We start from the raw sequence: 14,612 nt of genomic DNA, 5'->3' as shown, positions 1-14,612 counted from the left end.
GTGATGCCTGAAATGCTAGCAAGCATACGTGTTGTGATTGGTGACCTAGTCTTCTAAGTCCCCAAGGGCAGGCCAGCATAATGCCTGAATGCTAACAATGGTTTAATGTCCCCACTTTTCCCACTGTGTGTGTGTGTGTGTGTGTTTGGGGGGGGGTATGCACATGTGTGTGTATATTTGCCTGTGTGTGGGCACATACATGTGTGCGTGTGCACGTGGAGCCCCATGGTTGTCAGGAACAATCCTCAAGTGCTCTTCCACCTCATTCACTGAGGCAGGGTCTCTCAATCAAACCCAGAGCTCACTGATATCGCAAGTCTCACCACAGCTTGCTTTGGAGATCCTGTGACTCTGCCTTCTGAGGCTGGAATTGCAAGCAAACCACCACACCCACATGGCATTTACATGGATTCTGGGGAACCCAGCGAGAGTCCTCATGTTTGCGTGGCAACCATTCTAACCACTAAGCTCCCCGACCCTGATTGAACTTTCTTATGAACTGTCAGAGAGGAGATGTGGGAGACCCTTCCCACCGGATACGCACCCTGCAGCTCCTCCAGAAAACTGCATTAATAACTGCAAACCAAACAGGTAACTTATTTGTCTCCAACTTAAAAGTCAATCCTAAAATGCTCACAGGATGAGAAAGGCAGCGGACTCAAGCCTCCCAGAAAATCCACCTTGCCTGGGAAGGAAGGCTCTTTGCTGGTGTGTGGGGTCAGGCGCAGGCTGACGACCCACCATGGTTCTTTCCGGGAGACTGGGGGTGTCCAGAAGGCTGAACAGGTGGGCAGCCAAGAGTCTCTTGACTATTATGGAAGGTGAGTGTGTGCCTGACCCCTCGACCATTGTCTGCTGTGGCACTGGTTAGATGGGGGAGCTGAGGCCAGGGAAAGGGAAGCCATCTAGAGATCAGAGTCAAAGCCCCCACAGACTTCAGCCCTTGACCTCCCACCGGCAGCTTTGTTTCCAGTGCAATAATAAATAAGGCTGGAGAGACGGCTCCATGGTTAAGAGCAATAACAGAAAGAGCAAAAGCGGCCAGAGTCCATGTGTGCCCACTGAGCAGCCATGCATGGATGCTCATCCTTTCCCTCCCGAGAGTGGTCCAGTGGGGAGAGACACCCTGAAGATTCCTAGCCCTGGGCAAGATCAGAACCCAAATTCCACTGAGCGTGGACTCAACTGACTGTGAACTGCTCTCCTGGCTGGAACCCTAAGCTAGGGACCATCCATCTCCATCTTGTGGTGCTCAAGTTGCTCCCAGAGACAGTGCCCATATAACCCTACTGAAGAGTTTCCTCCATGCCCATCAGCAGGCTGGGCTGCTGGCCTCCAGGAAGCCCACTCGGGAGCAGGAGCACCACTGTCCCATTAGCTGAGATTTGTCTCTCCAAACACATGCAAACCCTCGGCTCCCCTCTGCCTAGATGCACAGGGCTCAGGAACCCCAGGTGGGAGGCTGTGGTCTTGGCAAGGAGAACTGTATGGCTGGGTAGCAGGCTCAGGAGAGCAGATGACACTTGACATGGTTGGGCTCCTGCTTAAGCCCACAGGGGTCCCCATCTCAGAGTAAGAAGAACCCCAGGATAGCTGGTGTCCATGCTGGCAATGACCTGAGATGAAAAAGCCCTCATCTGACCATTGCCTCAGCCCAGGAATTCCACAGCTAAGGGGAGGGGGGGGTTCAGCTCTGCATCTGTGGTCCATGTGGGCACAGTTGCTCTCTCTCTCTCCAGTCACCGATCATGGCTCCGTGTGGGGACTTGCTCTGTGTTTGCTCCTCCATGGGACTGTGACTATTCAGCTCGATATTTAATTTTTCCCTAAACTGCAGACTTGAGCCCTTCTCTCCCTCTCCTATTTCTCCACTGGCAGGATCCACTTCTACTGGGAACCTTCACCGGGAAAGAGTAGGGGGTAAGGTTCCACCCTTTTAGATGGGGCGGGGACTGGAGGCTGTGGCATCTGGACCCCTCCCCCATTTACCCATGGTACAAACATTTCTGGAGTGATCCTGTGTGGTGTAAGGAGGCAAGAGTCCTTCTCTCTGGGTGCTTGGGAAAGGAAGGAGGGGAGGAGGGAAGAACGGGACAGGGCAAGCTCAGTGTGTTTGGAGCATGGGACAGGGTGGGTACGTGATGGAGAAGGCTGGAGATGAAGATGGACTGGCCCAGGACACTCTCAGGGTCTTCTGGGATCCCTGTCACGGCCTGGCTGGTGTCCTCTGTGCTCATAGAAGTGACAGACACCAACAGGAATGGGATTTGAGCTTCTGTGACAAGCAGCCTGAGGTTGACCAGCTCCGGGTATCCATCATAAAGGCCTTGCCAGGTTTGGAGGGCTGTCTGAGGAGGCCACACCTGAGGCCAGCCTTGCGAGATGAGACGGAGTCAGAAGCGGAAGGTATCCAGGCCCAGGTGAGGTAGGGAGACTGTGCTGGGCTGCTCTAGAAGCTGCAGCTGGGAGGACTTCCTGGAGGAACCGCTGTACTGGGTGACATCGTGAAGCAAAAAGAGACCGGAGAGAATGGAAAAGGAACAGAGACACAAGATAAAGAAATCAAAGAAAGAAATGAAGGTGGACCACACGGGACATTTATATTCATGGTCACTTATGTTAGAGGCTAGTTTTCTGGTGTTTGAAATACAGCGTAATGGCTGGGCACTGATTGAAAAGGAAGGCAGTCGATAGAGCAGGCATGCTGAGAGGAAGAATGGATTTTTTGCAAATAATATAATTTTGAACTTGTCTGTTCCTTCTTCGCGCCCCTCCCCCAAATCTAATTGATGCCCTCCCTGTGATAAATGATTCTCAGGACTGGAGCAGGCTCAGCACCTTCAAAGAGTGGTACCTGGAGGGCAGGCGGGAGGGTCCCTCCCTGAAGACAATAGTGTTCCTGAGAGTCAAGAGGAAGGGCTTCAGGAAGAGGAGACACGGACTAAAACAACCTTTCTGCAAGCTCAGCATCCCACATTCTCATAAGATAAAATCCATTTTTCTTCTGCTTCCCTCAAAAAACTCGGGAGCTGGGATGTTGACAAATGTGTCAGAACCAACCCATTGCACAGACAGAAAGGCTGACGCTAGAGGGGGTGGCAGCTGATTGGTCCAACGCTCCAAGGATATTGATACCCAGTCTGGGGATGGAGCTCTGCTCTGCTTTTGTTAAAGTGGGTACCTCAGGACAGGGAGGGTGTAGAACGGATAACAAAAACCCAGAGACAGAAATTGGGGTTCAACCAGAAAAGCAAAACAGTCAGCCACTAGAGAAGTCTTACTTTTTACCAAGGCTGGGCGAGTGTAGACTAAGCAGACTAAGCCTCTCTCTTCTCCCATTTTATATTCCCTCTAGTGATGGGATTAAAGGCGTGTAACTCCCTAGGACTGGATTAAAGGTGTGAGCGACCACCCCTGGATTTGTTTCTGCCTCGATTTTGTATAGCCCAGGGTGAACTTGAACTCAGAGATCCATCTGACTCTGTCTCCCAAATCCTGGAATTAAAGGTGTGTGTCACCATTGCCTGACCTCTAGTGGCTTTCGCTTTGCCTCTGGTCTTCAAGCAAGATTTATTTATCAAAATACAAATAATATACTATTCCAGGAAGGTGACCTGGTGGGGTGGGGAGACAGGTGAACACACCTTGGGAAGGTTCCCTGTCCGTGTTGCTGGTGTTTCTTCGCCGTGTCCCCTTGCAAAGACCGAGAGATAATTTACAGAGCTGAGCGAGCGGCTGCCCAAGCTCGGAAGTGAGTTACGGAGCCCGAAACAAACTTCTGCTTGCAAGATACAGACAGGCCATATTTCAGGATTAATTTCATAAAATGGATCACCGAGCATCACCATACTCCATCTATATGAATTGCTGAGTCTAAAATAACTTCGCCTCCTGCCTCCCTCCGTGGCTGTGGCACGGGGTGATGGAGGCTAGCGGGACTGTGTGGCGGTGTCTGGTTGGAAGCTACTGTGCCTTGACAGTTGCACACAAAATTAACCGAGGAAAGTTCCAGAAGCAGAGCCTTCATCTTAATGCCTTCTAAGACAAAGTGAGAAATAAGCCAGAAAACACGCTGGCTGGGTGGTTGTGGGGTGCGGTCATGGAATCTGGGGAGTTTCCGAGCAGGGCACATAAATGCAGAGGGTTTGCGTATACATGGCTGTGCCTCTGACAGATGTCCCCAAAGAGCTGCCGGGGGCACTGGACACCACTGTCCAGTGGAGGTCGCAAAGGAGTGGGAAGAAGCATGAAGCAGGCTCTCCACTGATGATTGTTCTCCATTAGGCATTGCCTGGGTACAGCTGGACACGGCCAGGTGCCCCATAGACTGCTCACTCTGAGCCTGTCATTGAACTGGGTTATTCTTACCCAGGGGGTCCCATGAACTTTACAGCTGTGCTCTCCAGTGGCTTGCTGTCTTTGGATGAATGGAGACTAGATCTCAGGCCCAGGACACATAAAAGGCTGTTTGGTTTTGACCTTGATAGAGGCCTATCAGGGAAGGAAATGAAACTGGAGATGGGGTTGGATTCTGGGAATGGGGTGGGAGGATAAAGAAGGCAGGGATAGGAAGAAGGTGAGAACAGTGGTTGAGGTGGAAATTGAGCTAAAGCTAGAGATGGGAACTGGGCATGGTGGCACAAACCTTTAGTCCCAGAACTCAGGAGGCAGAGGCAGAAGGATTTCTATGAGTTCAAGGCCAGCCTGGTCTGCATAGTAATTGTAAGCTAGCTACATAATGAGACTCTGTCTCAGAAAAGGGGGGGTGTGGAGACTTGGGATTGTAGCTCAGTTGATAGAGTGCTTACCTTGCATACATGGAGTCCTGAATTTGATCCCAGGGTCATACAAACCTGGCATGAGCAGCACTCAAGAGGTAGGAGCAAGAGGATCAGGTCATTATCTACTACATACCAAGTTCAAAGAGTGCCTCAGTTACAGGAGACACTGTCTCGAAAAGATATGGAGGCGAAGATGGAGAGGGAGGTGGAGGTGGAGGTCAAAGAGGGGATGGAGGACGGATGGGGGAGGGAGGAGGATGGAGGTGGAGGCAGAAGTAGAGATGGAAAGAGAGAGGTAGAGGGAGGCAGAGATCAGACGGAGGCAAAGTTGAAGGCAGAGGTGGGGCCAGGGCTGGGCCTGTAGGTGGATGGAAATTCAGATGGAAGCAGAGAGGGAGTTAAGATGAAGGTGAAGACGAAGATGCATGGACACAGGGAAGGAAGTGAGGACAGAGGTTGGGATGGGAATTTATTGTGGGAGATCAAGGGTGAAAGGACACTGGCAAAGAGCCTAGGAAGCAGGGGTCTGTCTAGGACAGAGGGCTGGGCCTAGTCAAGGGAAGGGAAGGAGAAGGGACACAGCGACAGAGTGGAGACAGCTTTCTGGCTGCACTCAGCCTTCCAAGGGGCGACAGGGGGCATAATGTAGAGTGACATTCTCCCAGGGCACGGTGCCTGGGAGATGCTGGTGGGCAAGTGTCCACTGATGCTGGCAGCTCCTATGTGTCATCATTCATATAACCATTGTGGTCTTATGAGCTCGACGATCTGTTCACACATGCTCAGAAATGCTGGTGGGGGAGGGGGAAAGGGATGGAGCACAGCTCCCATGCTCTGCATGGATCAGATGCAGGGCTCTAGAACAAGATGTATCTGTATGTATAGGAGTGTGTGGGCATTTGTGTATGTGTATAAGTGTGTGCGTGTGTTCATGAGTGTGTGTGCATGATTATGTGTACATCTGTGTGTGAATGAGTATGGGTGTGTGTTCATGAGTGTGTGTGTGTGCGCGCGCTGCTGTGTGTGTATCTGTGCACGTGCATGAGTATATTGTGTGAGTGTGTGCATGAGTGTGTGTGCCTCTGTGTGTGTGCATGAGTGTGTGCGTGCCTCTGTATGTGTGCGTGAGTGTGTGTGCCTCTCCCCAACCACCTTGCAATGTTTTTTTAAAGCTTAGGCCTTTGAAATTTGGTTTGCTCTTTACACTTCCAGCATTTGGAGCTTGAACACTCTGCATTTGGGGTGCTTGAATGCTACAGGGTTTGGGTTCCTGCTGGGGTCAAGCGTGCACACATCAAGCACTTCATGGTCTCCTTGCTAAACTACATACAAGCAGAGACCATTCCAGCCTAAAACAAAGAAAATTAGCAGGGGGGTGGGCTGCCAGCAAGGACAGTTATTGCTATTATTGGGGACACTTCCAAAGTATTTTTGCATGTTCTATTTATTGAATTTCCACAAGGCTCCTTTCATTTTGCAGGTAAGCAAACACAGGGAGAAAGTTTAGGTCTCCTGCCCAAGGCCACACAGCTGACAGGTATTATGGCTGGTCTCTGAATCTTGAGTGCCCTTGGAGCCCACAGCCTCGAGTGCTCTGGTCTGGAATCCACAGCCCATCATAACACCCTTCTCTCTAAAGAGGCAGGGATGGGTGTATATCTCTGGGGTAGAGCACTTGGCCGGCCTGCAGGAGGCTCCAGATTCCTTCACGAGCCTGGCAAAAATGAAGTGGAGCCAGCAGCACTCATTAACATGACTGAGCGGGCATGTCAGGGGCCCTAGAGTCACTGTCTCATTTACTGCTTGAGCAGTTCTGTCAGGCATGTCCTCCTCAGTGTGACCTCAGCAAAGTTGGCTGTGGTGGTGTGAATGAGACTGGCCATCACTGACTCACGTTTGAATCCTGGGTCCCCAGTTAGTGGAACTGTTCAGGAAGGATTAGGAGGTGTGGCTTTGTTGGAGGAGGTGTGTCACTGGGGGGTGGGCTTTGAGGTTTCAAATGCCTCCTGCCATTCCCAGTGCGCTCCCTGCCTCCAGCTTAGGGTTTGAGATGTGAGCTCTCCACTGTTCCTGCCGCCACACCTTTGCTCCACCTTCATGGACTCAAACCCTCTAAAACCATAAGCTCAGTTAATACCTTCTTTTATCAGTTGTCTTGGTCACGGCATTTTACCTCAGCAACAGAGAATTAACTGATCCAGGGACACAGGGGAAGGAGTGATTTTGGAGGGTCCACCTTCCCTTTCTGGTGCTGCAGTATTCTGGAGGGTGAACTTTAACCAGCACATCTTGTAGGTGAAGATGAGAACGAGGCTGGGAGGTGATGATAACGGTGGAGGTAGGGGTGGTGATGGAAACGGGGCCAAATTCCAAGATGGCAGAGGTGATGATAACAGTGGAGGTAGGGGTGGTGATGGAAATGAGGCCAAAGATGGAGATGGTGACTGATGGAGGTACGGATGGAGGTGCGGGAAGAAGAGGGGGTAGGATATGTCAGAGGAACACTAAAGGTGACAGGGACCACAGACAGTGAGCTCAGGGCACAGTGTTTCACACTGAACTCTGACTGGAGAATCCTCAGCCTTGGGGCAACAGAACTAGAAGCAACTCCCTAGGAAACTGGACCACCGGGCCTCTGGAGATGCTGCAAAGTCAGGGAATGAGAACTCTTAGCAACTGGAGTTTGCACTTGGGCAAAGATGTACTGCAGACCCCGGCCCCTTTGAAGGCTGGGTTAGCTGCCTGAGAATCTGGACTCCGGGTCAGGCATTGATGGTGTTCACTTTTAGTCTCAGCACACAGAGGCAGAGGCAGGTAGATCACTAAGAATTCAAGGCTAACCTGGTCTACATAGACAGTTCTTACTCAGCCAAGGCTACATAAGAAGACCTTGTCTAAAACAATCAGAGTCTAAACTGCAGGGCCAGGTTGCTACCATTCAGATCTCGGCTCTACCTCACACTGACTACATAAGCTGGGGTCTCTCCACACATCTCGCAGTTTCCCATCTGTAGAAGGGGAATAGCACACCCACCTCCCAGGACAATGGTGAGGCTGAGGAGTCGGTTCACGGAAGCTGGCTCTCGCTGATTCTTGCTGTACGAGCGGGTTTTCAGTGCTGTTCTGTAAAAGTTACACTGCGGAGTTTGCAGCTTCTGGGTAATTGAAGTGTTCTGGTGTGCGTTTCCGTTCCCCGAATTCCTACCCCACTTACCATCTGTTTGGAGCCTCTTCCACTTAATTACAATTCTCCATCTATTGTTCTTGCAAGCTCCCCGCTCGCTTCCCTTCTCTCGCCCCCAGCATGTGTGGCTGCCTGAATGAAATGATGCCTCATACCTGGCTCCGTCTCACTGGGCCCTGAAACCGAGCGGCCCCATGCTTGCCACCCTCACCCACCAATGGGCTTCTCTGCACTCTGTCTGCCTCCTGGCTGGATGCCGGCAATGGGCCCCTGGCACCAAGCCCCACACCTGGCGGGTGTCAGGAAATGCTTGCTGAACTTAATTAAACTCAACTGGGGTGAAAAGCCCCTGCAGGAAGGCAAGGTCTCCAGCCTCTCTTGTTGTATGCTGCATGCCGCCCCTGCCCCACCAATCAATGTGCACAGGCCCAAGGCCAGGGAAGCAAGAATGGACAGTCGGCCCCAAGCAGAGTTCAAAGATGATGCCTCCGGTAGATGCCAAGGAGGTCGGGAAATCACAGGGAGAACTATCGTAAGGCTGAATTCCCGGCACAGAGCCATGTTGTTCCCCTAGCTCAAGTTCAGTCCCAGGACTACATCTACTGAGCGCTGTTCCCATGTAGCAAAGCAGAGGTCAGAGGTTCACAGTGTGGGAATGTTCCCAAGACCAAGGGTGGTGGACTGGGATGTGGACAAGGGGAAGAAGGGGAGCAGGTGAGAAGGAGGCTGCTAGCCACACTCAGCTGGGTTCCAGGAAGATAGAGAGAAGGCCCCCAGCTTGGGGTGTCTCTCAATCACTTGCTTAGCTCATTCCCAGCCCATAAATGGAGTCTACACTATTGTCCTGTTCAGCCGAAACCCTTGCTGTGCTTTCCATTTCTTCAAAATGAAGTTGCTACAGTGTCCCTGCTCTCCAAACTTTCAGTGGCTCACCGCTACTCTCAGCCAAGAGAGGAAAGAAAAAACTGGGTGAGCTGGTCACACAGCTTCCTGGGATTGGAAGCAGAGGAGGAAGGGATGGAGGCCTTGATCTACATCAGTTGCTGATGTCATGGTATAAAGACACCCACAGAGAGTGGGCGATGGTGGCGCATGCCTTCAATCCCAACATTTGGGAGGCAGAGGCAGGCAGATCCCTGTGAGTTCGAGGCCAGCCTGGTCCACAGAGTGAATTCCAGGACAGCCAGGACTGTTACACAGAGAAACCCTGTCTCGGAAAATCTAAATAAATATAAATAATACCCACAGGGACCTGTTTCAAGTTGGTAACAGTTCAACAGCTGGTTCACAAATTCCTGAAAATACCATAGGCGTCTGCACAGGTTGGAGCTGGTTCCAGGCTAGACAATGAGCAAGCTGTCACTCACCTGGCCCTCCACTCCAGTCCACCACTAGGGCTTTGCATGTGCGGTTTCTGTCTTCCTGCCAATGGTTGCCTCCTTGAATCACAGGACAGGGTGGTTTTTCTGGCAGTGACTCCCCGGACCTCTTCACTGGGGCAGGTCCCCTTCTGTACTAGGATGCTGTCTCTAGGATACGTCCTACCACGCCAATCTTCATGACCTCTTGAGTGCTCTGTATTTCTTCCATTGGGCCTAAAGTTCTAGGAAGCAGGGCCCTGCTCTGTGTCCCCAGCGAGAGTCGCCACGCTTGCCGTAGTCATCCCCTCAGCAGCCCCTTCTGTGGTGCCTAGCAGAACTCCGAGTCCCCCAACTGAGTCATAGTCTCCTATTCTTCCCTTTGGAAGCTCCTCCCACCTCCATCGAAGTTGTGGCTGCTGACACACCTGCCCCCTTCAGTCGGTACCAGGCCCAGAACTTCACTCTGGTCTGCATCGTGTCAGGAGGGAAGCCAGCGCCCATGGTAAGTGCTTGGGGCCCAAGTCCTCAGTTGGCCAAGACTCCTGCTCCCTGAGACCTCTTCGGGTACCACTTCTGTCCACAGACAGGAAGTGGTCTGCTCAGCACCTCTCTCATTCCCTCTGCCCCATCCTGCAGTTCTGGGTCTTCACAATAAGAGTCTTCCAGGAGGGCCCATCACCCAGTACACTCTGAGTACCCTAGATTTTTGAGGGGGATAGGAAACAATGAATGGGGTCATAGGGGGATGGGGAACAATGAATGGGGTCCAGAGAGGGGAAGGAACTTCTTCATAATCTCCCTGATATTTCCATAGAGATGGGTTCCAAGTTCATGTTCTCACCTTAACCCACTGCTCCTCCCAAACCTCCATGGGGTTTAGAAAGCCCCCCAAAAGGAAGAGAGGAAAGGGGAATGGAGGGAGAGAGAAGGGGGCAGGAGAAAAGACCGAGTCTGGCTCTCAGTCATGCAGAAGGGTGAGCACCCATGAACTCTTCCTCATCTGAGCATGCTTGTGAGCACACCAATCAATCCTCAGGAGCGATCCTAAGCGGGGTTCCCCCTCCCCGTCTTAGTTTGGATACAAGCCCGAGGAGTTTACTTAAAGAAACCTCATGTGGCCACCTTCTAATGTGGGGATATGAAACCCTCAAAGGTCACTGGGGCATCTCTGTGCACCCTGCCCAGAGCCTTGGAGCTACATTTGGAGGAAATTCTACCCTGGGCATTTTAGAACACTCTAGTCCTCTACCCAGTGAGATTCACATGTTCCTTGGATTTAATGGGGTGGGGATGGGGAACAGATAGGGCTGGAGCAATGAGGACCTGCAGTTAGAATCCAGATGGAGAGGTAAGTGACCTCCTCCTTCCCAATATGACCATTTCTCATGTGCTAGCCAGTGGTAGGACCTGAGGATCTGACTAGCCCCTCCAGAGCCAGCTGCAGGACAGGGGAGTGGCTACGTGTAGAGAGGCTCCGTGGGGAGGGTGCAGGAGTACAGATGGGGGCAGGGATCAGGGGTACCGAGACATGGGGGCCTGAGGTGAGGGTACAGGACACAGAGGTCAGTGATATAAGACATGGAGGTCAGAGGTCAGGGGTGCAGAGACGTAGGGGTCTGGGATAAGGGTATATGGCACGGGGGATGGGGTTTAAGACATGGAGGTCAGGGGCCAGGGGTGCCGAGCACAGAGTTATAGCCATGAGAGTCATGGAGGCATCGTGGCCAGAGCTCAGTGGGCAGGTTTAGAGTCACGCTGCAGTCCCAAGCAAGCAGATGGCAAAGGTGGCATCAGAGCCACTGAAGGCTGAAGTCACGGTTTACGAGTCTCCCCATTAGAACCCACAGGGATATCCAGTCTCCCCCAAATCAGGAAGGCTGGTCTTTCCTCTAGAAAAAGGAGGACCAGAGGGGAGGGTTTCCTGGCCCTGGGGCTACAGGAGAGCAGCCTTTTCCCACCTCACCACCTGGCTATCACTTCAGACAGTAACAAACGCCCCCTCTCTCGCTCTGTTCTTCCTGGCCTCTCCTCCCTTCTTGTTCTCTCTCTTCCCCCTCTCTGTCTATAATGAGAGATCCTCATTCCCTGACATTCCTGTCTGGAGCAGCAGAACTTGAAAGCAATCCTTTGATATAAATTACAAACCTACTTTTGAAGCACTTTTCAGAAAAACAGCGAGAAGAAAAGCAAAGAAAGGGGAAGGAAAAAAAAACCAAACTCCCAAAGTGGACCATTGTGTGCAGATTTTTCAGTGGGGTTTTAAACTCTGACAGGTCCTCCACACCCGCATAGCACCCCTACCTACTCCCCAGCCCCTCCCCCACCTACCTATCCCCAGGCTTCTCCTCTCACACCCCCAGAGTCCTTGGAGTCCCTGATCGTGGCATGGCGCCTCCTGTTCTCTCTCCCTGTCTCCTATCGATTTATTTATAATGATTTATTAAAAAATACACCCAATCCCTGAAGGCCTCTGGGTGCATGTACCAAAATAAGAAGACAGCAAATTAAATTAAATGCCGCCTCTCAAAACTTGAATTCCCTATTAGCAGAGAAAGGGAGACTACGGCTTCCTCACCTAGCTCTCCCCCACACAGGTACCTGCTTTCTGCATAGCAGCATAGCAGTTCTAAGTTGCCAAAGTGTGTGAACAGGCAGAACACACACACACACACACACCGTCTCATAGCTCATTCTTCCTCACTGCTCATTCCCTCCTCATCCTCATGCCCCCGGGGCAGCCATGGACCATGCTGGAGCCCAGGTGGTAGCTAAGTGGCATCTAAAACCAACCTCCCCATGTGACTTCATTTAAGGCCCCAATTGTTCCCTGGAGTCAATCGTCTTATTTCTCTTTACAAGTGGGGAAACTGAGGCTAAAAGGCTCCCCCCAGCTTGTCAGTAATGGTATTAGGCTGAGCCATCTCTCTCCAGGGCTGTGTGTATTCCCATCATGCCTTAGCTCTCCAGGGGAGTGAGGGAGAAGAACCAGAGTGAAGAACGGGAATGGGAGGCCCAGACTCTTCTGAGAGTCTATTCGGGGAGGAAACCATCAATTCATTATCCCTTCCCTTGTCCTGCCTGCAACTATAGGTTTATTTCAAACGGGATGGGGAGCTGATTGATGCAGTACCCCTGTCAGAATTGCCGGCAGCCAGCTCCGGCCCCCTCCAGGACAGCAGGCCCTTCCGCGGTCTTCTGCATCGAGATGTGGACGACACCAAAATGCAAAAGTCACTGTCCCTCCTAGACACTGAATACCGGGCTGGACGTCCCTACACGGAGCGCCCCTCACGCACTCTCACCCAGGACCCCAGCCTTTTCGTGCAGCCCACCACGGAAAACATCCCAGAGACAGTAGTGAGCCGCGAGTTCCCCCGTTGGGTACACAGCGCAGAACCCGTCTACTTCCTGCGCCACAGCCGCACCCCAGGCAGCGATGGCACGGTGGAGGTGCGGGCCCTGCTCACCTGGACCCTCAACCCGCAGATCGACAATGAGGCCCTCTTCAGCTGTGAGGTCAAACACCCAGCGCTGTCCATGCCCATGCAGGCGGAGGTCACGCTAGGTAAGACTTAGACATAAAGGATATCCAGGACTCACTCCCGCGGTGAATGGGAGAGCCTGGGCTAGCTTTTGTTTGTACCTAGACTGCCCTCGGTCTCTGTTTTCTGGCCTGAAACAGGTCCGCAACCACCGTGTAACCCCATACTAGGAGCCCAGCTTGAATCCCTGCAGTACACTGGGTGGCCACTGAGGGCGCTGTCCTTACTCCTATCTTTTAGCTGATGGACCTGGGTTTTCCATGACTTTGGTGGGTTAGCTGGGGCTTTATTACACCCCCAGAGTCCATTTCCTTAATCACTGCCTTAGTGTAACCTACCTAGGGTTGTGGTCAAGGGCACACTGAGTCATGAGTGTGGCCTGGCAGAATGAGGGTCCCGTACTCTTAAGAAAGGCTATGAAGTGAACAAAGCGGTAATTGGGGCACAGAATCCAAACAACACCCAGCAGGGACTTTGAAGAGCAGGCCACCAATGGTTGGGCTTGCTCTCACCTGCATTCCCTTTCCAGGGATACCTCCAGGAAGCCTGCTTGGGTCTCCCTGCCCCCCCCCTTCCCCCAGTTGGCTGCTTCTCTTTCAAGGCCCTCTCCCTGGGTTTGTGACTCTCTGGTGAGCAGCCTTGAAAGCCATCTCAGTATGAAAATACTTTCTTCCCATTGGTCAGGGCTACTCACTTTCCCACGGTCTCCTCATGTCCAGGTCACCACCTGCCAGGCCACGAGGCCTCAGAATGCTTCCCAGACCTGCCCTGTTCGTCCTTTTCTGGTAACCACCCACCCAAGCACTGTGCATCCAGCCCTGGACTGCAGCATAGCTTCCAAACTGTCTCTCTGCTTCTGGCTTTTGTTTTGTTTTGATTTTGGTTGTTTGCCTTATACTACTCTTCATTCCTACTGATCTAGTTAAAAAAAAAATCAGCTCAAAACCTAGGTAAGAGCTGCCCAGACCCTCCGGTGTAGACTCTAGGCTGATGCAGAGAAGAGAGCCCAGAATAGACCTGCGGGCAAAGTCGATTGATTTTGACGGAGACCCCCGAGGCTGTTCGGACAGTAAAGACGAGTTCTCTAGCACATGGCCCTGGATCAAGAGAACAAGAGAAAGGGAGGGGTGGGCCTGGCCCCTGCCTGGCACGCACACAGGTTAACCTGAGGATGATTGATAGACTCCAGTGTAAAAGCCAGTGTCATGAAACTTCTGGAACAAAATGGAGAAAAATGTTTTATGGAGCCGAGGTAGCCAACATCCCTTAAAGCAATCATAAAAAAATAAAAATAAAAACACTAGAGGAAAAATTGAAAATTGTTTGATGGGACTGAATCAAAATTCAAATCTTTGGCTCATAAGAAAACATCCCCAAAAGAATGCAGAACAAGGAGAAATTCTCTCAGTCCTCTGTGAAACATTGGTACCCAGGATGGGTAAAACAAAAACCTAAGCCAGGCATGGCGGTGCCTGCCTGTTATCCTGGCATTTAGGAGGTGCGGCAGGAGGATCAGAAGTTCAATGTCATCCTTAGCTATGTGAATAGCTTGAGGTCAGTCTGGGCTACATAAGCCATGTCTCAAAACAAAATTAGAAACAATAAAAAGAGCAAATCTTATAAAACCAAAAGGCACTAGTAGATACACAAGAGAACCAGGATTTGTTTTCAGTAATGGAGATCAAACCCACGGCCTAACACGTGCCGGGCATGTGCTCGGCCACTGACTAAGCCACATCCCCAG

General features: G+C 51.7%; 1 protein-coding gene across 1 annotated transcript in view; it reads left to right on the top strand.

Moving 5' to 3' along the window:
* Positions 1 to 14,612, top strand: part of Igsf21 (immunoglobin superfamily member 21) — a 219,534-nt gene that overhangs the window by 198,493 nt on the left and 6,429 nt on the right. Inside the window, exons 5-6 of the mRNA XM_075946054.1 lie at positions 9,713 to 9,828; positions 12,417 to 12,891. Coding sequence (XP_075802169.1) covers positions 9,713 to 9,828; positions 12,417 to 12,891 — 591 coding nt within the window. The remainder of the gene's footprint in view (positions 1 to 9,712; positions 9,829 to 12,416; positions 12,892 to 14,612) is intronic.

This window comes from Microtus pennsylvanicus, chromosome 13, assembly GCF_037038515.1.
Source record: "Microtus pennsylvanicus isolate mMicPen1 chromosome 13, mMicPen1.hap1, whole genome shotgun sequence".
In the NCBI taxonomy this organism is placed as follows: domain Eukaryota; kingdom Metazoa; phylum Chordata; class Mammalia; order Rodentia; family Cricetidae; genus Microtus; species Microtus pennsylvanicus.
Note: the sequence above shows the minus strand (reverse complement) of the source record. Positions and strands in the feature narration are given on the sequence as shown.